The 24517-nt window shown below is 41.2% G+C and overlaps 1 protein-coding gene across 2 annotated transcripts in view; it reads left to right on the forward strand.

The window, feature by feature from the left end:
- NLK (nemo like kinase) overlaps window positions 1–16754 on the forward strand; it is a 152759-nt gene extending 136005 nt beyond the window's left edge. The window contains exons 8-11 of one of the 2 annotated variants that reach the window (XM_054458628.2): window positions 7124–7210; window positions 11375–11573; window positions 12478–12571; window positions 14938–16754. In XM_054458628.2, coding sequence (XP_054314603.1) covers window positions 7124–7210; window positions 11375–11573; window positions 12478–12571; window positions 14938–14992 — 435 coding nt within the window. In that variant the 3' untranslated portion in view covers window positions 14993–16754. The remainder of the gene's footprint in view (window positions 1–7123; window positions 7211–11374; window positions 11574–12477; window positions 12572–14937) is intronic. The other variant, XM_054458630.2, reaches the window with a different exon arrangement.
- The last annotated feature ends 7763 nt before the right edge of the window (window positions 16755–24517 follow it).

A 24517-nucleotide genomic window follows, 5' to 3' on the forward strand; every position in this document is an offset into this window, starting at 1 on the left:
GAAGCCTGCTTAGCAAACTCCTGCTCATATGTCATCATCCAGAACTGTGTCATATGTGGCCTCCTAGCTGCAAAACAGGCTAATAAAGTGAGTATTTAGCTTTTCTGTTCTATATAATAAAGTCAGATAAGGAAAAGAGGGTTGAGGGTATATATTGGGTTAGCCGTCCCATTGTCTGTCCCTTGCCTATTTCAGACCATGTGCCCATCCTGGAGCTGGTCATGGTGCTCAGGGAGGATATCATTTGATTGGCCAGGCCTGGGTCAGGTGCCCATCCTTAGGAGTTGGGAGATTGCAGTCAAGCCTAATCAAACCACTTGGTTTGGGAGTGAAAGGGGGTGGTTCCCTAAAGGTCAGGGAATGCTGGGCAGAATAAAACACTGTGTGATGTTTCAAGTTTATTATCTCTTTTCTATAACTCAAAATCTTGAATGAAGGGAAGTATAGCTGCCACAGCCCACGTATCTATTAAAGAAGATAGTTCTTCAACTGACCTGTTGATAGGATTGAAAAGTCTATTGTCAGCTCTTAGTCCTCTTGTTCTTCTCTTATAATAAGGTTTAGGTCTTCAGTTTTCCTCAGTTTGTTCCCACCTAATTGTGTCAGAAATAGATAACAATATTTTTGCGAAGTGAAGATAGTCCGGTCTCCTGACAGGAACCATATCTTATATTTAACAGACTCTAAGGATCTTAGAGAGTTCATTCAGTTCAAACTTATTTTACAGGTGGGGGTTTATGTCACCCCAGAGTGCTTACTATTGTGTACTCACTGTGCATGCTCACTTAATGTTACTGACTGATCATCACAGCGTCTTTACTGCCAGCTAAGGTCTAAAACTTACATGTAGTTGAATGAAAACTAATAGGAACGTCTGCTCAGGACACTTGCACAGTCTAGCTGACTCTGCTGTAGCAACCAGCATGCTGCAGTTAGCTTATGATGACTCTGGCATATCATTTAGGGCCACTCACCCAAGTCCAGAAGCTCATCTTTGCTTTATTTAATTAATCATAGTCATTAATAGAGCACTCTTTATACCCCTTCCTGTCCTCATGATTCAGCACTGGCACCCACTCACTCCCACATTGCTAAGTTACTTATAAACTTGCAGAACAAACAGAAAATGGAGCAGTTTATTTTAAAGGAGGAAATTTAACATGTGTGAATGTTAGGAGAATTGGCAAAAATATTTCCAAATGAGATGTTTAGGGCATATTTTTTTTTTCTTTTGAGACAGGGTCTCGCTCTGTCACCCAGACTAGAGTGCATAGCTCACTGCAGCCTCAACTTTCCAGGCTCAAACAATCCTCCCACCTCAGCCTCTCGAATAACTGGGACTACAAGCACATACCACCCTGCCTAGCCTTTTTTATTTTATTTTATTTTTTTTAATTTTATTTTAAGAGAGAGGGTCTCCCGGCTGGGAATGGTGGCTCATGCCTATAATTCCAGCACTTTGGGAGGCCAAGGCAGGCAAAACACTTGAGGTCAGGAATTCAAGACCAGCCTAGCCAACATGGTGAAAGCCTGTCTCTACTAAAAATACAAAGAAAGTTAGCCAGGCGTGGTGGCACACCTGTGATCCCAGCTCCTCGGGAGGCTGAGGCAGGAGAATTGCTTGAACCTGGGAGGCAGAGGTTACAGTGAGCCAAGATCACACCACTGCACTCTAGCCTGGGTGACAGAGTGAGACTCAAACAAAGAGACAGGATCTCTCTAAGCTGCCTAGTCTCGACTTCCTGGGCTCGAGCAATTCTCCCACCTTGGCCTCCCACAGGGTTATGATTACAGGCATGAGCCACCGTGCTCAGTCTAGGGCATATTTCTAAGCATTCTGACTTTTTTTTTTTTTTTTTTTTTTTTTTTTTGCTTATTCAGATTGATTCTATTGCACTTAAGAGAAATGTAAACTTCTTGTTTGTTGCTGATATCCTGGTCCAAATGGTTTTAACCTAATGGCTGGTGAGTTAGTGGGAAGAAAGTGAACTTAGAAATGCAGTATCTGTAGCACTTCATCTTTCCTATGGAGCCAATGCTAGAAACTAAAATTTTAATGGTTGTCTTTCTGAAGAACCATTGGCATGAATAAACTGACACAGAAAAGGAGAAAGTATGTAATATGGCTGTTCTAGGCTGAAATGATACTTTTATTTTTATTGTATTTGTTGAGGTGTCCTTCTATAAAGAAAGGTGAAATTTGGTAGAGGGAGAAATTTAAAATTTCAGGTAGCCTTAACATCACTCATTTTATTTTCTTCAGCCACTCATTCCATACCCAGTTGTCTTCAAAAATTCTGCCTTTTAATGTGTTCTCTATCCTCATTCACTGGCATATACAACTACTTATTTGCCTGTCTTCCTTGCCCACCAGAGAAGTCTTTTTCGTCTTCATTACTTCAATAACTAACCCAGGCCCTGACATTGGGTGGTTGCTAAATGAGTAGCAATGATGTTAGGAGGTAGGGATGTGTGTACTGGTGCAGTTTCACAGATGAGAAAGCCAAAGCTTGAGTTACTTACCTAAGTCTAGTAATGGCAAGGATAGGATTCAAACTCATGTCTTCTAGTACTTCTTCCAGTATTCCCTTTGCTAAGCTATGACATATCTTCACCACAAAAATAGTTTGAGTAGTTTCACTTTGAGAGTGGAAGGGAAAGAACTGTTTATGGTGAGACAATTCAGTTTTACGAATTGTCTGGAATTTGGCTGCCAACCTGCACAGGCTAGTAAAAAAGAAGACAGCTATTCACAGTAAAAATTTTTCAGGAATATCAAATTACTTCACTTTACACAATAAAAAAAATTCTTGTGTAAAACACATGTAAATTAAGTTATAAGTTAGATCCTCTCCCCCATCACTCTCCACCTCTCCTTATTTTGACTAATACAGATAATTTCAGAGCTTTATAGACTCACACATTTTTAAACAAGAAATACTTAGGCTGGGCATGGTGGCTTACACTTGTAATCCTAGCACTTTGGGAGGCCAAGATGGGAGGATCACTTGAGACCAAGGGTTTGAGATCAGCCTGGGCAACACAGGGAGACCCTGTCTCTACAAAAAAATTTTTTAAAAAGTTAGTGAGGGCCGGGTGTGGTGGCTCACACCTGTAATCCCAGCACTTGGGGAGTCCAAGGCAGACAGATTGCCTGAGCTCGGGAGTTCGAAACCAGCCTGGGCAACACGGCAAAACCCCGCTCCACTAAAAATACAAAAAAATTAGCCAGGCGTGTGGCAGGTGCCTGTAATCCCAGCTACTCTGGAGGCTGAGGCAGGAGAATCGCTTCAACCTGGGAGGTGGAGGTTGCAGTGAGCCGAGATCACACCACTGCACTCCAGCCTGGGCGACAGAGCAAGACTCTGCCTCAAAAAAAAAGCCGGCCATGGTGGCACATGCCTGTAGTCCCAGCTACTCAGAAAGCTCAGGTAGGAGGATCACTTGAGGCTGGGAGTTCAAGGCTGCAGTGAGCTGTGATCGTGCCACTACACTTCAGCCTGGGCAATAGAGCAAGACTCTGTCTCTTAAAAAAAAAAAAAAGGAAAAGAAAAATACTTCTCTTTTTATTACCAAGGAATAGCAAGTTGGTCTACAGATATTTGAATGCCAAATATACTGTATGGGTTCTGTGCATATACGTAATTTTTTTATCCAGAGTAATCTTATCAAGACTCACACAAGGCTGGGTGCAGTGGCTCACACCTGTACAAATCCCAGCACTTTGGGAGGCCGAGGAGGGCCAAAGGTTTGAGCTCAGGACTTTGAGATCAGCCTGGGCAATGTCACGAAACCGTGTCTCTAAAAAAATACAAAAAAATTAGCTGGGTGTGGTGATGCATGCCTGTAGTCCCAGCTACCTGGGAGGCCAAGGTAGCAAGATCGCTTGAGCCTAGGAGGTGGAGGCTGCAGTGAGCTGAGATCGCACCATTGCGCTTCAGCCTGGGGAACAGAGCAAGACCCTGTCTCAAAACAAAAAAAGACATACAATTTTAGAACTAAAGTAAACTTCAGAAATCAGATGGTCCAACCCCCTCATTTTATACTTAAAGATACTGAGGTTAAGACATGTTGATTTATCTAATTAGTGACAAGACAGAGCTAGAACCTCACCTAATCTTATCTCTGTTACTCTTTGATCCTGAAGAAAACTTATATATAATGAATAATTACCTCCTGATGATTCTGAGGTATCTTCTTTGTGTTGTTTTTGTTTGTTTGTTTGTTTGTTGTTTGTTTGTTTGGTTTTTTGGATTTTCCTACGTGGCTTTTGTTGGAAGGAGGAAGATATATAAAATTCTTGACATTAATAGTTGTCCTAGCAGGATTCTGAGGCTATGACCAAGGTCCAAGGAAACCTTTTGGTGTTCTGCTCTCCTGTTTCTGGTGTTGTGGAGAGCTTGACCCACATGAGACCTGTTTATATTGCTGTTCGTGCTGCTGTTTCTGGCCTTCCAGTGCTGAAATGGCAGGAACTTTCTGTGATATTTTGAATTTTCATCTACTGACAAACCAGAAAATACAAGGCAGACTACCCACAGGAAATTTATTTAAGAGTTTGCAAGTAAAACTTCCTTCCAGTTTGCCTTGAAAGTAATGTAGTGTTGCTGAGATGGTCAGATTCTCCCAAACATAAGCCAGACTGCCTTCCCCCACCACCCCACCCCTGTTTGAAGCTCTGTTCTCTTGTTAATAGACCATTAATGATGTAGTAACAAAATGTAAATGCCCTGACCCTAAAGTGGTATGATGAGGCAGTGTCTGCAGAAGAGATCAGGACCAGATAAAGATACCACACGGTTCACAGATGGCTTTTTAAATTGTTTTTCAAATGAAAGAAACACATATGTTTTTTAAACTCTCTTTTTAGTTTTTCCCACAAATATAATCAAAGTGAAGCAGTCTGGGCATTATATAAAACAAGAAGCCCAGGAACTATGAAAGGCTGCTCTAGTCTGAGATTATATCCTAAAAATTGGAAGTTTTATAGGGAACCCCTGAAGAAACAGAGGATGTAAAAAGGATTTAGAGAAGCTGGGCACAGTGGTGCGTGCCTTTGGTCTCAACTACTCTGGAGGCTGAGGTGGGAGGATCGCTTGAGCCCTGCCTGGGCAACATAGCAAGACTCCATTTCTTTAAGAAAAAGAAGCAGCAGCAGCACTTGGAGCTAATGGGAAGAGATCAGATCCAGATAAGATATAGTTTATGGCACTTGAGCCGCTTCACTTTCCAAAGCATAGTGAAGGTCAGGGGTCATTACTCCTACAGTTAGGTTTTCTTTAGGCTAGGCTTTGACTTTTTTTTTGTTTTTAGAATCTCACTCTGTCACCCAGGCTAGAGTGCAGTGGCATAAGCACGGCTTACTGCAGCCTCGACCTCCCAGGTTCAAGCAATCCTCTCATGTCAGCCTCCTGAGTAGCTGGGACTACTGGCATGTACCACCATGCCGGGCTAATTTTTAAGTTTTTTGTAGCAATGGCATCTCACAATGTTTCCCAGGCTGGTCTCAAAGTCACAGGCTCAAGCAGTCCTTCTGCCTTGGCCTCCCAAAGTGCTGGGATTACAAACGTAAGCCACCGCACCCAGCCTTAGCCTTTGACTTTATTGTTATTTGAGTTGATTTTCATATGCTTTGACCTACCAAACTTTCTGACCACAGAAAGGTTATAAGTAGACGCCAGGTCTGAAACCCATTAGGAAAATCATTTACCCCACTAAGAGATTAGTTTGTTTTTTTTTAAGTGGTATGAAAGTCAAGCCAATAATAATTTGGCCATAAGTCTAGAACTTTCAAAGCTTGAGGAAAAAATTCTCTGCTAAAAGTTGTATTAAGCATTGGAAGAAAAGGAGGGTCTAAACATATTTTGTCACCTTCCTTAATTCTGCCTTTTTAATGTTAGAGATAAAGAATTTACTTGTGTGAGAGACAGAGCAATGATGCCATTTACCTGCTCTGTCCCCTGACGCTTCTAGCAGTGAAATGGAAGCTTTATAAGCTCTATGGCTTCTCAGGTCATTAAAGCCACCTCCCTGCTTCACGGAAGTCAGATATGGCCATGTGGATATGCCTACCACTTATGAAGGCAATTATTGAGTGAGAAATCAGTGCTAAAGACAATTCAGATTGAACCATCAAAACCAATGGTGTACTTTCTTACAGGTTCTGTAAGTTCTTGCATGTCCTTTGGCTCCTTTAGGACTAATGTCTCAGCACCTTTATGGTAATGTTGTCATAAAACATAGTTCACATGCTTATAGTTTACATGCTTTGCATGTGGTCCAGGTTTTAAAACCTTTCAGTCTTTTCTCTCCCACCCCTAGGCATGTTTGATTATCATTCTTGCCAAAGCATTTAAGATGTAAGGCTAACTAAAACCCATTTTTGGCCATGCTCTGATCCCACATTGTTTCTATAAACTCAAGCTTCTGTACCTCATTGGGGGTTTGGGGCTTTATTTTGAAGCCTCCCGTGTACGCGTGATAAATAAATGTGTATGCCTTTTCTCCTATTTAAAGAAAAAGATGGCTAGCAGGAGTGCCATATTTACAATTCGTTTTCATTTTTTCGTAGGCTCTTTTGTGCTTTCCCCTACAGTGGGTAATCATGCAATATAAAAATCTACGGGGATGGACGTGGTGGCTCACACCTGTAATGCCAGCACTTTGGGAGGCCGAGGCAGGCAGATCACTCGGTCAGGGGTTCAAGACCAGCCTGGCCAACATGGCAAAACCTCATCTCTACTAAAAATACAAAAATTACCCAAGTGTGATGGCACGTGCCTGTAATCCCAGCTACTCGGGAGGATGACCACAGAAGAATTGCTTGAACCTGGAAGGCGGGGGTTGCAGTGAACCAAGATGGCTCCACTGCACCCTAGCCTGGGTGAGAGAGCGAGAATCCATATCAAAAAATAAAAATAAATAAATAAATAAAAATGCTACGGGAAGTTAGTAACAATTGTTGCTTTTGAGGACAGGTTACTGAAGGGAAAACTCATTCTCCTTGAATTTAGACACACATTGCCTTTTGAACTGAGTACTTACCTTATCATAAATTGGCTGTATTCCATAGCTATTTACACAAGGACTCACTTAAATATTTGAATTTTTAATTTTTTCACAGCCATCTCTTCCTGTACTCTATACCCTGTCTAGCCAGGCTACACATGAAGCTGTTCATCTCCTTTGCAGGATGTTGGTCTTTGATCCAGTAAGTAGTGTTTGTTTTTATGTATTTTTAATGAATTACAAATACATGTGTTCAAGAGAAACAATGTGGTTTTGAATAGATTCGCAATGTAAGTAATTACTTTTCAAAACATAAACTTCAATCCCAGTATCATATGTATCATGCACACTCATCACACAGAAGTTTGATTATTAACACATAAGAGTCTAAGGGAAGACATAAGGAGCTGGATCTTATTTAACTCTTATTTCTTATTTATCTCATTATTTGTGAAAGGAGTTTGACACTAAGTTAAATCAAGACAAAATACTTTTTGTTTTGAGACAAGGTCTTGCCCTGTCACCCAGGCTGGAGTGCAGGGGTGTGATCTCAGCTTACTGTACCCTCAGCCTCCCAGGCCCAAGCAGTCCTCCTACCCAAGCCCCCTGAGTATCTGGGACTACAAGCATGCTCAGCTAATTTCTAAATATTTTGTAGAGAAGAGGTCTGACTATATTGCCCAGGCTGGTTTGAACTCCTGGACTCAAGTGATCCTTTTGCCTCAGCCCCGCAAAGTGCTGGGATTACAGATGTGAGCCACCACGCCCAGCCAGGACACAAAGTTTTTTAAGATTATTTGAAAAAAAATCTGACCATTATATTGCATAAGGAAATGTTTGCTCTGGGTTGTTGAGATGGAAGCTTTTCCCAATGCCCTTTCTGGACTTGACTCTTCTGGAACATACTACAAATTATATTGTAAGGTCAGCTCTTCATTTATTCATTCATCCAAAGAATATTTATTATTCACATCTATGCCAATAACTATTGTCAAAGAAGACTTAAAAATGGAAGCATTTAGAAAAGAAAATTTAACTTGCCAAGAATACAAAGTCACCAAATACAAAAAATACCAGATATTTAAAAGATAAAACAACCACAAAATTACCAAAGTTATTAAGTTTACATTGGTCCATTTGTAGTGAGAAAGCTGCAACTTTCTCAGAAGATACCAAATTCACAAAGCTTCAGACATCAGCACAGCAAAGATTAGGGATAAAAATAATTCTATTAAGGAGTCCAGGTTTGTGAGAAACAGTCAAGGTTTTTTTATTTGGGGGACCAGAACCAATTAGGGTGACCCAAATTATTTTTGTAATGTCTCAGGGTACAATTTAGATTGCTTATGTGTTTATTTTGGTGTTTTTTGCTGTTGTTTTCTTTTTTGTTTTTTTACTATGGTGTATTAGTCTGTTTTCACACTGCTGATAAAGACATACCCAAGACTGGGCAATTTACAAAAGAAAGAGGTTTAATTGGACTTACAAGTTCCACATGGCTGGGGAAGCCTCACAATCATGGTGGGAGGTGAGGAGGAGCAAGTCACGTCTTATATGGATGGCAGCAGGCAAAGAGAGAGAGCTTGTGCAGGGAAACACCCCTTTTTAATCTAGTCAGATCTCATGGGACTTATTCACTATCACGAGAACAGCACAGGAAAGACCTGCCCCCATGATTCAGTTACCTCCTAGGTCCCTCCCATAGCATGTGGGAATTTAAGATAAGATTTGGGTGGGGACACAGCCAAACCATACCATGTGGTATGTGAAGTGCTTAGTGATACTATAAGCCTGACAAAGTGGCCGTTGTTGCTCCCACAGTCTCTCTTCAATCATATAACTTGCTTTATTGTGCTGGTGATGTACTATCATTTGATATTTTGTGTTATTTGGCAAGTTTATCTACATAGCTAACAGAAGATGTTGATCAATATGTTAAAAAAAAAAACAAACTTATTATATGGTTAACAAAACTAGAGCTGTGTGAAATTCAGGCTTCAGAGGTAATTTCTGTCTGCCCATAGAGGATTTTATCCTGACCCGCCTCAGCCTCCCAAAGTGCTGGGATTACAGGCGTGAGCCACTTTTTAAATATCCATGAAGAACAGACCATTGACCATAATTAAATCAGTGTATTTATTTAGTCCATTTAGTCTGAGGTAACTAGTTATTCTTGTTTTGTTGATCTTGGGTTAAGCAGTCTACTGCCATCATATGTCTGCTCCTGGACTGAAATGATGACTCAATTATTTGATTCAGTCTAAGAGGCAGGTGTCTGTGGTGAGATACACATACACAGACAAACACAGACACACACACACACACACACACACACACACACACACACACACACTCTGAACATCCCTAATCTGGAACTTTGAGTGCCAACATGACACCACAAATGACCTGACCTCAGTGACAGGTCACCATCAAAAAGCAGGCATACAACACACAGTTTGTTCAGTATCCCCAAGGGAAAAAAGACCCTCCAGCCTCCTTCAGCTGTGATTCTATCTTCCCCAAGCATATCCAGATTCCCCCATGCAAATGTGCCCACAAAGGGTAATAAAATGGCACATCTGCAGGCCAGATGCACCAATGACAGGTTCCCCACAATGTCCCACATGCTGCCAAGACCTATAGGCATTATTTACTGTATTTTTTGCCTATTCTGTGCTCTTTGGAGTAAAAATATTGTTGAAAATGTCAAAAAGTCCTGCAGATAACCCAGCAGGTAACTGATTTTTTTAAAAAGAGGAAGAAGCATTTATGTTTATAGCACAGAATGCCAACCTATTGGAGAAACTGGACAGTGGTGTAAGTGTGAAACATCTTACAGACAAGTATGTTGTTGGAATGATCACTGTATGTAACCTAAAGGAACAGAAGGATAAACCGTTGAAGTTCTGTCCTGAAACTCATGAACAGAAGTTAATGAAAAATAGAAGGAAAGGGAAGCCAAGGGCTCATAGGGGCCTGGGATCAGGCACGTACACTGTCAGCCTACTTGTTCCTTTGGGTTCAAACAGTGGAACACCATCCCAGTGGAATCTCTAGGAATAGCTACCAAAGGACTCAGACTTTTTTAGAAAAAAAGAAAAGGAAAAAGTTTACTTGCTAAGAATGCAGGGAAGTCAGACTTCAAAAGAGCTAGATCACCAAATACAAAACATAAACTTATTGAAAGGAAAAAAAAACAAGTTTATCAAGTATACGTTTGCCTGTTCCTGGTAGATAAACACCCGCTTTCTTCTGTGATTATCTTATCTTGAAAGGTCATGACATGCCTTTTTACATCAGCATAGCAAAAATCAGTGATAAAAGTGTTTTTAGGGAATCCAGGCTTATGAGAAACATTTTATTATTATTTGGGAACCAGAACAGTTGTTTTTGGTTTATCTGAGAACAAAAGTGGTTTTCAGTTTTAAATTGTGTAATGTGAAGAAGTGCTTGGTCATATTGGAATCAGGGCAAAGTGTGTGTTCTTGTTTTTGTTCTGCTCTGTACTATTGAGTTCATCCTTAAATCTTTAAAATTTACTTTCAGTAATACACATATGTTTACTGAGCTAAAAGAAGGGACAATTTCTTTAATTTTTTCATGGAGTAATGTTAAAAGTTTAGATTTTCAGGCAAACTTAAAACTCATGCATTAAGTATTCTGATCTAAAGTGACAGAAAATGACTAGGTGCAGTAGCTCATGCCTGCAGTCCCAGCACTCCAGGAGGCCAAGGCTGGAGGCCAGAAATTCAAGAACACAGTGAGACCCCATCTCTACAAAAAATTTAAAAAATAAAGTGCCAGAAAACAAAAAGCTAGACTAGACTCCTGATATTCAGACTGAGCTATATCTCAAAACATGGCAGTCAGACCACTGTCTGCTGCCTAACTCCAGCAGCTTTTGCCATCATCTGTTTGGTATTCTAAGAGAATAAAAATTTCAAGCAGCTTTGAAAATTGCCACTGTGAACGCATCTTCAGGATGCTGACACATATTTAGAAAATATAGCCTGTTATTTAAAAGGTAAATGTAACCCCTTCAAAGCACTACATAGTTAAATGTCATGATATTTGTGATTTTTGACCCAGCATACATCTATTTCAATGTAGTAACTTCTTAGAATTTTAGAAGAAAGGCACTTCTAAGTGCTTTATGATGGTAGATAATAACAGTAGTTGCCCTACATCATACACTCCCTCTGCTGCTATGTTACCCACCTCTAAATTCAATTATCCCTCTTTGGACGGGAGGTACTATAAATTATATATATGCTGTGTAAAGCAGTTAATGTGTCTTTTGAAAGATCCTATGTGGACAGTCATTTTATCTGTAGTGTTGATGTGCTGGTCTCTAATTTGATTTCAGTCCAAAAGAATATCCGCTAAGGATGCCTTAGCCCACCCCTACCTAGATGAAGGGCGACTACGATATCACACATGTATGTGTAAATGTTGCTTTTCCACCTCTACTGGAAGAGTTTATACCAGTGACTTTGAGCCTGTCACCAATCCCAAATTTGATGACACTTTTGAGAAGAACCTCAGTTCTGTCCGACAGGTTAAAGGTGAGTATCTGTTTTGGCCTTTGGCCAGGCAGTATGCCTAGTAACATTTTCCATTAGGTGGCCATGAAGAGCTGAGATCTGGATGGTAACCAAAGCTCCCCTCTATGTTTATTTTACAACCTTGCGTATAGCTATGTGTCCAGGGCATAACAAAGCATATTTAATATTATATCCAGGGGAAGGTCGGGGAGAGGAATGAATATTTTGTTCTTATTTTCAAAGTTTGTTTAGTGAGTATGACTCAAAATATGTTTAATATGTATTCACTTAGTGTCATTTCATTGATTCAAACGTATTGAACTTTATATAACATACAAAGTTCCATAAAGGATAAACATTCACTGAGGGAATTATTCCTTGGATGATGACAAGAGAAGGGAATTTCTGATAGTGTACTCATAAAATTTTGTGGCAGGATCTCCTATTGGGATACAGTGGGAGTAATGACATCCAAAATTCTGAGTGATTTTAGTGTCTACTGTAGGACATTTTACAAGAGAGAGAGTAGTCCCGAAAGTAACCACCTGAAACTATACACCTAGATACCAACTGAGGTCTTTAAGTGATCTTCCAAAAGGCAATAATTGCCAGCACCTTAGAAGAGTTCACCCATAATGCCAAACCTGTGGAGTCTCTCTCAAATTTATAGGCCATTTTACTCTTCCCACTGATGGGGTTGCAGTCTGTGTAATGCCACCAGTAGGTTTCTTGCTTATATTTAGCAACAGCTGTCATTTTAGCTTTAGAAAGTTCAGCTGAATTCTGCTTGATAGATGATGTGTGTGTTTGATTTAACTAAACCAGTAGGAAATGCTTTTCAGATGCTGGCTAGAGTTCGCTGAGAATTCACTGCTCCCGGGCTTGCAAATTGTCATGGATTGTATGATGTTTGTTTTCTCCACAGAAATTATTCATCAGTTCATTTTGGAACAGCAGAAAGGAAACAGAGTGCCTCTCTGCATCAACCCTCAGTCTGCTGCTTTTAAGAGCTTTATTAGGTAACTATATTTATGTAATTCAACATTCTTGTTAGAATTAAAAGGATGCCAGTGTTACTTCATTATTCAGCATATTTCTGTTTTTATTTAGATAACATAGATAAAAGGTGCAACAGAAAGTTTCTGTTATGAGGTTTGGCTTTAGTCAAAAGTCTATTAAAACTGTAAGCATCTGGGCTGGGCGCGGTAGCTCATGCCTGTAATCCCAGCACTTTGGGAAGCCAAGGCAGACAGATCACCTGAGGTCTGGAGTTCAAGACCAGCCTGACGAACATGGAGAAACCTTGTTTCTTCTAAAAATACAAAATTAGCCAGGCACGGTGGTGCATGCCTGTAATCCCAGCTACTCGGGAGGCTGAGGCAGGAGAATCGCTTGAACCCGGGAGGCAGAGGTTGCGGTGAGCTGAGATCGCACCATTGCACTCCAGCCTAGGCAACAAGAGCGAAACTCCATCTCAAAAAAAAAAAAACTGTAAGCATCACATTTTACACTGGTGCCAGTTCACTGCGGTTGCTTTGGCAATTTTTTCCCCAGATGACCATTGTGCTGCCTCATCACATATATGGCAATCCTACTGCAGCATTAGTATGGTGGCCACCTGTCCTGGAGTTAGATGTGGTCATCTCAGTTCCCACTACCATTCCCACTCCCTAGTAATAACTGCAAGCAAGAAAATAATTTTTTTGTGTGCAGGTGGACTGCTGGTGTAGCCTATTTAGAGGAGAAGTCAAAAGGCTTATGGTAGAGCTATGAACCTACATGGGAAGTTACCAGGCTTCATTCTCCTTGTCTGTCTGTCCTTTCCTTCTCTTGATCTCTTTTTCCTTAACTCCTTATATATTGATCAGGGTCTAGTCAGGAGAAATAAACCACTTCCCTAGAATATGAATGGGGAAAATTCAGTAATAAGAATTGTTAACTAGGAAAGATGATCAACTGCTAAAAGGCATAAAAGAGGATTCTGAAGGCTGCTGAAGTAGCAAATGCAGAAAGCAGCCACTCCCTGTAGACTGAGGGAGAGTAAACAAGAACGAAATTAAGAATTTAGAAGAGGTTCCTCCATATAAGGACCTCTTTGGAGAGGGTATGGCTGCCACAGGAACTGGAACACACAGCACGAGGGTGGTGCGGAAGAGGAAGTGTGCCAGAAGGTGTAGCCAGAGCTGGTCCATCAAAGACTGCCTGCCAGGAGAGTTCCGGTGGAACAAAGCTGAGCCTTCCACATGACCAAAAACAAGCACAACAAACCAAGGAAGGGAGACCGCTTCCTGATGCTACAGCCTTGCAAATGCCCTTCCAGCACCCTCTGTTGACAAAAGCTAACATTAAGCTAGGTGGCAAAGGGGAACCATGAACAGGGTCCGGCTCCAGTATCACAAAGCAGGACAAAGGGTGGATTCAGATATGAGTGGTCACACAGTCTCTATCTTCCCCGCTGCCTTTCTCCTCTCCTTTTTCTCTCTTCCTGCTGCTCTTTCCCTTTAATCATATTAAAGTTGGTTGGATTTGTTGGACCACAGTCAAGATTTTATGCTTAAAATTTGCAAAATCAGGTGACTTTCATTTCTTCCATGTATTTTTCTATTGGAAGAAGGAATTAAGTTGCATTTTTACTTATCTGTGGTTTTAAATTACTTTGTTTTACTATTTTACCCTGAGAGTCAGTGACCCAGTCAGTTAGGCAGTTTAGCAGCTTGGGTGCAAATGATCCTGGGCCTTGGGGAAACAAGGGGTTACACTTTTCCCTCTCAAGTTTATAATCTAATTAGCAATCTTAGACATAGGAAAAAGCCAATAACAGATCTAGATCACCAATGCTAAATGATTACCTATACTTCTCCATTAATACTTGATAAAAGAATGCTTATAAGGCCCATTCAAAATAGGCCACTATGTTTTGAGAGGCTACTTTTAAATGGATGATTCTACATCCCTTAAGGTTATTTTCCTGATTGATTATTGAAATTATTACTTGTAATACCTACATTTACTTTACACTTTGAAGTAGGCACTGTGGAAAATACTTCACATCTATTATCATTTATTCATCCCAGTATCCTATGAGGTAAACAGCATTATTTCTTTCCAAATGAGAAGAGATTAAGGCACTTGCTCAGGGCCATACAACTAGTAAATGACATGTGATTTTCAAGCCTACGTATTAGCCACTATACCAGATTGCCTCTCCATAGATAACAGGTCCATAAACAAGCAACTTAGAACAAATTCAACTTCAAAGAAACAAATAAAAATCCAGAAGTGGAATTAATTTTTTCAGAGGAAGAGAGGAAAACAGGAAGTAGTGAATTACCCTTTTGTCCATTGTGACATTACAACTAATTTCTCCATCTCTGTTTTCTTCCAGTTCCACTGTTGCTCAGCCATCTGAGATGCCCCCATCTCCTCTGGTGTGGGAGTGATGGTGGAAGATAATGTACTACTGAAGATGTAATGTAGCTTTCCACTGGAGTCTGGGATTTGCAATTCTGGAGGTTAATCATGCTTGTACTGTAATTTTACTAATGAAGTTTTAAATTAACAACCACTACTTGTATGATATGAATAATATTTAGAAATGTTACTAGACTTTTAATCTTGTAAAGTGGTTGTGCTTTTAGAAGAAAAATATTTTACCCAGAGTTGCACATGTTTTATGAATTTAGTGCAGCTGTTATGGCTCACCTCAGAACAAAAGAGAATTGAACCAAATTTGGGAGTTTGGGGTTTTATGTTTTGTTTTGTTTTTCTTTTCTAAAATGAAGTAAGATTGTTCTCACACACACACACACACACACACACACACACGCAAACACAAAGGACAGTCATACATTTTGATATTTGAGCCATTCCTAAAGATTTGGGGTTTTCTAAAACTAAAGAATCTAGAAACCTTGCCTGCGACCAATCATGGAGCCACGTGAGCTGATCGTGGCTGCACCTGGGGGGAGGGTAGGGAGGAGGGGCATGCCACCTAATGATCAAGCCCTATAATTAGCTTCTCATTAGAGCCGTGATGGTGATGTGTGCTGTCTAAAATCCAATGTTGTGGGTAGAGAGAATGAGTTTGTGACTAGGAGAGACTAAACTTTTGTTTTCCTTACCCAGTATAAATATATATATATATATATTTAATCTATTTTTATTAGAAGTTTTTCTGCTCTTTCTTACATAAAAGAACCCCAAGCATGCATCTTTCATGTGTGTAAATAATTCATTTCTGGGCTAATTTCAAAAGAATCCCAATATTGCTGTATAGAAAGAGAACTAGCTTGCACATTTTAGGTCTGTGAAATTTTGTGAGACTTTTCCTGCACTGGACAGTAAAAAAAATAATAAAAGACAAAAACAAATTTAAAAAAAAATTTAAGCCACAAAAAAAAGGCACATAGGGAATTATGTCAAATGTGTTTGTGTCCTTAGGCAAAGCTGTGGGAGTCTTGAAATGTCACAGTAGTAAATAACTTATTACTTTTTGACAAGTTCTTTTTTTCTGTTGGAACACTGAATTCTTCTGTGCATATGTACATATGAATACAAATCGAAGGCCTCTACCTCCTGGAGTTATACAACTTGGCTTGTTTACCTCCACATGCTGATGATGACTATTTTTTTTTTTTTTAAGTTCAGTGTGGAGACTTGAAACTTGAATGTCCCTTCCAACTTTTATATTAAAAATAAAAAGACAAGAAAATTGAAGATCATTTTTCACCTGTACAAGGAATACTAATGGATCGTCTTAAAATTGGTCTAGGAAAAAACCTTGGTGTGTGTTATGGACAATTAACTGTTAAAGTTATTGTAAGTTATCTGTATTTAGCAGAGTATTTTCAACTTGAGTGATCTGAGCTGAATTTGAAGACTATTAATAAGTTATGTTTGGAAGTTTTAACTTCAATGAAGTAATTATTTGCTGTGAAAGAAACAAACATTGAATTACTAAACAAAGATGGTGCAATATCTTTGTTTTTTTTTTATGAGGCTCCTGAGAATCAACCCAACTGAAGCATTTCAATTCACTTGAATGAGAAACGTGTTTAGTATCAAAAGAGCCCAAGAAGACACTGGTGTGAAAGGTACAATCTCAGAGGTTGGTCAATTACCGTGGCACACTTTCTGGTCACTTTGTACAATGTAGATTTGAAGTACAGTGGTGAAAACATTAAATGTGACAGTTGAAAAAGATGTGTCATCTGTTTTATTTCAATTTCTTTCCTTTGTTTTCTCTTCAGTACAGCTCGTATCCTGACTTTGCAAAGTTTTGAGACACTTCTTATTTATATTTCCACTTTGATCTTTGAGGAAATTGGTTGTTTTTAAAAATCTTCTCAGAAACTTTAGATTGACAAAAACATATTGAAAATTTAGTTAAATCAATATCAAAGACATGATTTAAATATACACAATATAGAAGTCTTTTTAGACCTTGGAGTCTGTAATCCAGTGGTTTTCAAACTTTTTTTTCTTTGAAGCAATATCTTGGAGTCCAATATATTAAATACATAAAAGTAGATTGCTCTGTATGAAGCAGACTGGTAAAGGGACTTGACGCCTCCCTCCTCTTCACTTCTGCCTCCTGCCTCTAGCAGCCCAAAGCTACTTTCAGCTAAGAAAGAAGTCCCAGCCCAGTGGTAGTGTAATCAAGGCCTGAAACCAGACTGCCTAACTTCAAAATACTTTCCCTGAGGCTAGATAAAGCAACATTACTCTTGAGTTTGTAGGTGGCGTGTACTTCTCCCTATCTTCTTTTATTTAGCAAAATGAATGGATTTTTTCTCCTGACATTGAGGCAGTTGACTATTCTAACTCATGTAAATTAATATAAATACATTTATTATTTTATTCATTCAACAAAATTTTGAATACTTGCTAAGTATAAGAATTACCTGTCAAGAAGCCATATTAATATCACCAATGCTTAGATAAGGAAACCAGTTTCATCACTTACAAGAGAGCATTTTGAGTTAACACATACCATTTTGAAACTAAATTCTGGCCGGGCATGGAGGCTTACTCCTGTAATCTCAGCACTTTGGGAGGCTGAGGTGGGCAGATCACTTGAGGTCGTGAGTTCAAGACCAGCCTGGCCAACATGGTGAAACCCCATCTCTACTGGAAATACAAAAATTAGCCAGGCATGGTGGTGGGCGCCTATAATCCCACCTACTCAGGAGGCTACGGCAGGAAAATCGTTTGAACCCAGGAGGTGGAGGTTGCAGTGAGCTGAGATCGTGCCAGTGCACTCCAGACTGGGCAACAGAGCGAGATTCTGTCCCAAAAAAAAAAAACAGAAACTAAATTCCTTTACAGATAAGTATTTGAGAAAATATATTGACCTGCTCTTACTGGAACCTACTTAGAAAACCAAGGAGATTTGTTCCTTGTTGCTTTATTTTTGGGAATTGCAAAACTGTGGAGTTCCCAAAGCCAGTAGAGTCAGTGTGGACAGGTAAGTTAGGGCTATAATCACCGACAATTTGTGTGCAGTTTAAGAACATGTGGAAGATGCAGATTATCTCTTAGGATGACTCATAAGGTTTAGAATTTTTGTTTTTTTCTCTCTCTGTGGTATGTTATTTAAAATATTACTTTATATTAAAATAAAAAATAAAGAATAGAATGCAAAATTTGAATTTTGAAATTAAGACAACTTTTAAGATATTTTCAGAAAACAAATTGAGTTTACTGTCAACAGAGCCTCACCAAAGGCAGTTCTAAAGGGGACTGACTTTACTTCAAGAAGATGACGTACTTCAAGAGGAGGAAAAAGAATAACTAAAAGCAGATCTCCAAGAATGGTGAACAAAGAAATCGGTGAACACGTGGGGGAAACTAAGCAAACACAGATTGCATATAATAATAATGTCTGGTTGTGGGGATGATAAATTACAGCAGCAATCTTTAAACTGGGGTACAGACACCCCTAAAGATAAATGAAGACTCCAGGAGGTACATGGCACATATGTTTGTTTGGGTCTTTTTGAGACAGAGTCTTGCTCTGTCACCCAAGCTGGAGTGCAGTGGCTTGATCATAGCTCACTGCAGGCTCAGCCTCTGGGTCTCAAGTGAGCCTCCCACCTCAGCCTCCCAAAATGCTGGGATTACAGATGTGAGCCATTCACCCAGCCGAGCACGTATACTTTTAAGAGTCAACTTCACTAACTTTTTTTTTTTGAGACGGGTCTCTGTCACCCAGACTGGAGTGTAGTGGCGCAATCTCGGCTCACCACAATCTCCGTCTCCCAGGCTCAAGCAATTCTCCTGCCTCAGCCTCCCAAGTAGCTGGGATTACAGGCATACGCCACTACCACCCAGCTAATTTTTGTCTTTTTAGTAAAGACAGGGTTCCACCATGTTGGCCAGGCTGGTCTCGAACTCCTGACCTCAAATGATCCACCCACTTTGGCCTCCCAAAGTGCTGGGATTACAGGCGTGAGCCACCGTGCCTGGCCATCTTCACTATTTTTTTTTTCCTCCATTCTCTTTCGGAGTTTTATTTTCACATCCCTCTTCACAGTTATTCTCCCACTTATAAAAGACGAATTTCTTATACATCTTAGATATTAATGTGGTGCAACATACCTAAGTATAAAAACTTCCTGGGTTGCCAACTAAAGGGACAATTTGAAACAGTTTTTGCTTATAGAGACCTCACCTCTTGCATCTCACTACTGTCAGGTAATCCATCAATCCTGAGAGAAAACCCCTGGAAAGTAAAGCAAAGAGGACACTAGGAAGAAATACTGGGTCTGGTGGTATTTTATTTCATTCAAGCAGCAAATTCGTGGCACAGCTGTGTCTGTCTTAACATTGAGAAGTCAGATGGTTTTTGTGGAAACACATATAAAATCAATGTAGACCTTTCCCAATACAAAGTAAATCGGTTTTGCCTGCGTGGTTTGCCAGTTAGGACTTTCCAGTAGTTTATATGGTAGATGTTTTCCGTAATTAGAATGAGCCTGAATCTACAGCTACAAAGTTTTGGGAAAAATATATTTAAAGCAAAAGATTAAAAATTAACCAAAAATATTGTAGAAATATTAGCGAGGATGTGAAGAAATTGGAATCCTTGTGCATTGCTGCTGAGAATGTGAAATGGTGCAACAGCTGTGGAAAATGGTATGCCAGTTCCTCAAAAAAATTAGAAACCAGGCACAGTGGTGTGTGCCTATAATCCCAGCTGTTTGGGAGGCTGAGGCAAGAGGATTGCTTGAGGCTGGGTGCAGTGGCTCACGCCTATAATCCCAGCACTTTGGGAGGCCAAGGCATGCGGACCACCAGAGATCAGGAGTTCGAGACCACCCTGGCCAAAATGGTGAAAACCTGTCTCTACTAAAAACACAAAAATTAGCCAGGCGTGGTGATGGGCGCCTGTAGTTCCAGCTACTCAGAAGACTGAGGCAGGAGAATCGCTTTAACCTAGGAGGTGGAGGTTGCAGTGATCTGAGATGGTGCCACTGCACTCCAGCCTGGATGACAGAGTGAGACTCTGTCTCAAAAAAAAAAAACAACCAGAAAATATAACAGCCACTAAAAAGAAAAAAATGTTATTGAGTTCTGCTTTGTGTTCAATATCTCTGTGTGCTGGCCATGGAGATTATCAAAACAATAAAATGTCAAGGTGCCTATGGTTCATGGGGATGGAAATACAAAGAAATCACAACATGATTTCAACTCTGCTCTGAGACAGGGTTGAATGCCCTGGAGTACTCAGGGGTGGCAGCTAACCCAAAGCAGGTGAAGTGGTCAGGTAAGCTTCCCTGGAGAGCTGAATTGAGGATAAATTAGAGTTAGCCTGGCAAAGAGAGGTGATCCGATCTGTGCTTTCAGTTACGCTTTTATGACATGCACACCTGTTTTAACGCTTGTACTGGCAAGGCTGTTGACCTTTCTCTTTGTGATTTCTTCCCGGGCTTTTACTCTCGTAAAGCTCTCTTTCCACAAGAGGTCTGATGATTCTGTTTCCTGTTTTTCCATAGTTCGATATATTTTTACATTTAACTCTTTACCTGGAAATTATTTTGATGATGGCAGTGGGATGAGACTGTCATGGAAGCATGAAGAGGCAGAAACAGGAAGAAACGTCTTCATTCTGCTGCCCTTCTTCCTCAGTTGGTGGCTCTGGGGTTCCCACCAGTCACCTTCTCTCCTCCCCGTGGTGTTTCAGTGATGGGTGAGTGGGAGGGTGTGGCTGCAGCCCTGGGTGATTGGAGGTGATGGTCCAGTAGACCATGTTGGCCTGAAGTAGGAGGGATGCAGAGCAGATTGCTGTGAGGACTTCCAGCATGGGGACTGGACAGGGGAGACAGAGGTGTATGTGCTACCTCTCCCTGCCCATCGCTGCTACCCAACTGGCTTGGCCTCATTCTCCCTGGGAGGTAGCAGGAAGGCGGGAGTGGGTCATTTTTTTGACCCACTTGTTTTCTCTCTCTGCTGTCACTTTCCACCCCTCTCTCTGTTGGATGGCACAGACTGAGTCACAGCTAACGGCTTTCTATGGAGCCCTTGGAACTAATGAAGCTGCTAACAAGTGCCTGGGTAAATGAGTTGCCGCCCCTGCATCACTCTCCCCCTCCATCTCCCTGTTCTGATGAAGGCCACGGAGCAGGCCACAGGCTGCACAGCAGCTCATGGACACTGGGGATACGGAATGGTAATGAAGGATGGGGCCTGGCACCCTAAGCCAGGAAGGCAGGGTGGGGTCAAATGAGAGGGCAGAGGTAAGCACTGGGGAGAAGCATATGTGGAGAGAGAGTTGGTGAGAATTGTGGAGAAATGTGGGGAGAGGCAGGTGGCAAAGATGTGAGCAAGAAGGAAAAGGCATATGTATTAGGGTGGGGTGGGGTGGATTGATGGTACCTTTCTGCGCCAGGCACTGGGGCACAAAGATAGGAAGCCCCTGCCTTGTCCTTGAGGAAACCTGGTTGCTGCTTTTTTTTTTTTTTAAACAGGGTCTAACTCCCGTCACCCAAGTGGCTGGAATGCAGTGTTGTGATCTCGGCTCATTGTAGCCTCAGCTTTTTGGGCTCAGGTGATCCTCCCACCTCAGCCTCCCAAGTAGCTGGGACTACAGGCACACGCCACCACACCCGGCTAATTTTTTTGTGCTTTTAGTAGAGATGAGGTTCTACTATGTTGCCCAGGTTGGTCTCAAACTCCTGGGCTCAAATGACCCTCCCACCTTGGCCTCCCAATGTGTTAGGATTACAGACGTGAGCCACGGCCTCCAGCCTACCCACTGTTTAAGTTGTCAAAAAGAAGCCTGTGACATGAGCTTTACTGTTCTCTTTTTACAGTGAGGCTCAAAGAGGCCAGGCAACTCTCCCAAAGTCACACAGCTGAGAAATGCAAGTGGGATTCAAGCCTAGAACATCTGACTCCAAAATCCATACCCTTTCCACCACCCCTAGGTTTGTAAGTACGTGTCAAGGAAAGACATGATCAGAAACAACTAAGAACAGATCGGTCTGGGTTGCTCTGATTTTCTCCGTAGATGGAATTATTTGGTCAGAGATGGGGGTGCCACAAGCTCCTCATGTCTGGACTTCAGCAAAGCACACAGCAAAATCTCTTCTGACATCCTGTGGACACGGGGTGATACGTGGGTGAAATGGCTCAATGGCTGGAAGAATTTTTGTTGTTGTTGTTGTTTGTTTGTTTGAGGCAGAGTCTTGCTCCGTCACCTAGGCTGGAGTGCAGCGGCCTGATATTGGCTCACTGCAACCTCTGCCTCCCGGGTTCCAGCGATTCTCCTGCCTTAGGCTCCTGAGTAGCTGGAATTACAGGCGCCCGCCACCATGCCCAACTAATTTTTGTCTTTTTAGTAGAGATGGGGTTTCACCATGTTGGCCAAGCTGGTCTCGAACTCCTGACTCAAGTGATCTGCTCACCTCAGCCTCCCAAAGTGCTGGGATTACAGGCGTAAGCCACCATGCCTGGCCAAGAATTTCTGATTAGATGAGAGGCTGTTTCTAAAGGCAGTCCATGGCTGAAAGTGGGAAGTGGTGGCTTTGCACCACAGGGCTCTGCCCTGGTCCTGCTGAACTTTTTTTTCCTGATCCTCTCCTCCATATCTATTTCTAATTATCGCAGTAATATATGTCTGCTGTAGAAAAACAGAAACTATAGCTAAGCCAAAAGAAAGAAAAAGCATCCTAATTCTCATCAGCACCACTTGCTGAACAGCCACTTTTAATTTGCTGTAACTTTGAATGTTTTTAGAATACAATGTTAGGACCTGAAACCCACAACAAATTTTGAGAACTCACTGTTCACTGTGAGGGTGCATCCTGCCAGTCTCTTTACTGCAAGCAATAGCAAGAAAATGTGGCATGTTATTGGGTGCTAACAATGAGCTGGCAACAGTCCTGAGCTTCTGACAGGCATTATTTCATTCAATCCTCCTAACCCTTTACGGCACTTTAAAGACCTATTTTTCACAGATGACAAAACCAAAATTCAGAGATGTAATAATTTCTTCAGGCCACAGAGACTGGTTGAACAATTGAGGCAGGGTTTGAACCAGGTTTTGTCTGATTGTGGAGTGGGGCTCTGAGCAACTATGGGATGCCTCCCCGCAGAGGTGCCTGCAGGTTCACCTGGACCCATCCGCCACTGTCTGCCTTTCCACCCCGCCCTCTAACTGGGAACTGTGCAGGACAGTCCAAATCTCCCCGTTGCTTCTCTTCTGCTTGAACAGTAGCATCTGGGGACATGACTTAGAATGTGATCCCACACCAGGCACAAAACCCAAAGACTCTCCTGATCTGTCAGTAGCCACCCATGGGTGCTTATTTTACAATAGGAGGGTGGCTTGCCTAGGAAAGCCAGGAATTTAAGTAACAAACACTTGTTGAAAACTTATTGCTTTTCAGGTTCTGTTCTAAGCACTTTAAAAATAACTTTTTCTTTTTTTAATGACTTTTTGGCTGACTGCTGTGGCCCACGACTGTAAATCCCAACACTTTGGGAGGGTGAAGCAGGAGGATCACTTGAGGCCAGGAGTTTGAGGCCAGCCTGGGCAACATAGTGAGATCCTGTCTCAACAAAAATAAATAAAAATAAAAATTACCCAGGTATAGTGGTGCATGCCTGTAGTCCTAGCAACTAGGTAGGCTGAGGTGGGATGATCATTTGAGCTCAGGAGTTCAGGGTTACAGTGAGCTATGACTGGGCCACTGCATTCCAGCCTTGCTGATACAGTGAGAGCCTGTCTCAAAAAAAAAAAAAATTTTTTTTTTAAGTAACAAAGTTGGCCGGGTGTGGTGGCTCGCCTGTAATCCCAACAATTTGGGATGCCAAGGTGGGTGGATCACCTGTGGTCAGGAGTTCGAGGGCAGCCTGGCCAACATGGTGAAACCCCGCCTCTACAAAAAATACAAAAATTAGCCAGGCATGGTGGCGCACGCCTGTAGTCCCAGCTACTTGGGAGGCTGAGGCAGGAGAATCGCTTGAACCAGGGATGCGAATGTTGCAGTGAGCTGAGATCGCGCCACTACACTCCAGCCTGGGTGATAGAACGAGACTCCCTCTCAAAAAAAAAAAAATTAATAATAATAAAGTAACATAAAGTAAAATTGGCTCTTTCATTGATGTACAGCTTTATGAGTTTTAACACATGTATAGATTCCTAGAGCCAACAATGGTGTCTGAATAGTGGACATTCATATACAAAAAGAGAACTTCAACCTAAACATTACAACTTATACAAAAATTAGCTCAAAGTGGATCATATATCTAAAAGAAATGTAAAATGATAAAACTTTTAGAGAAAAGTAGGAGCAAATCTTCATGACCTCAGTTTAGGCAAAGAGTTCTTAGGCTGGACACCAAAACCATGAGTTACAAAAGAAAACGATTGATAAACTGGACTTCATCATAAATAAAAACTTTTGTTCTATAAAAGACAATGTTAAGAAAATGAAAAAACCAGCTACAGACAGAAAGAA

This window comes from Pongo pygmaeus, chromosome 19 (genome assembly GCF_028885625.2).
Source record: "Pongo pygmaeus isolate AG05252 chromosome 19, NHGRI_mPonPyg2-v2.0_pri, whole genome shotgun sequence".
Lineage (NCBI taxonomy): Eukaryota > Metazoa > Chordata > Mammalia > Primates > Hominidae > Pongo > Pongo pygmaeus.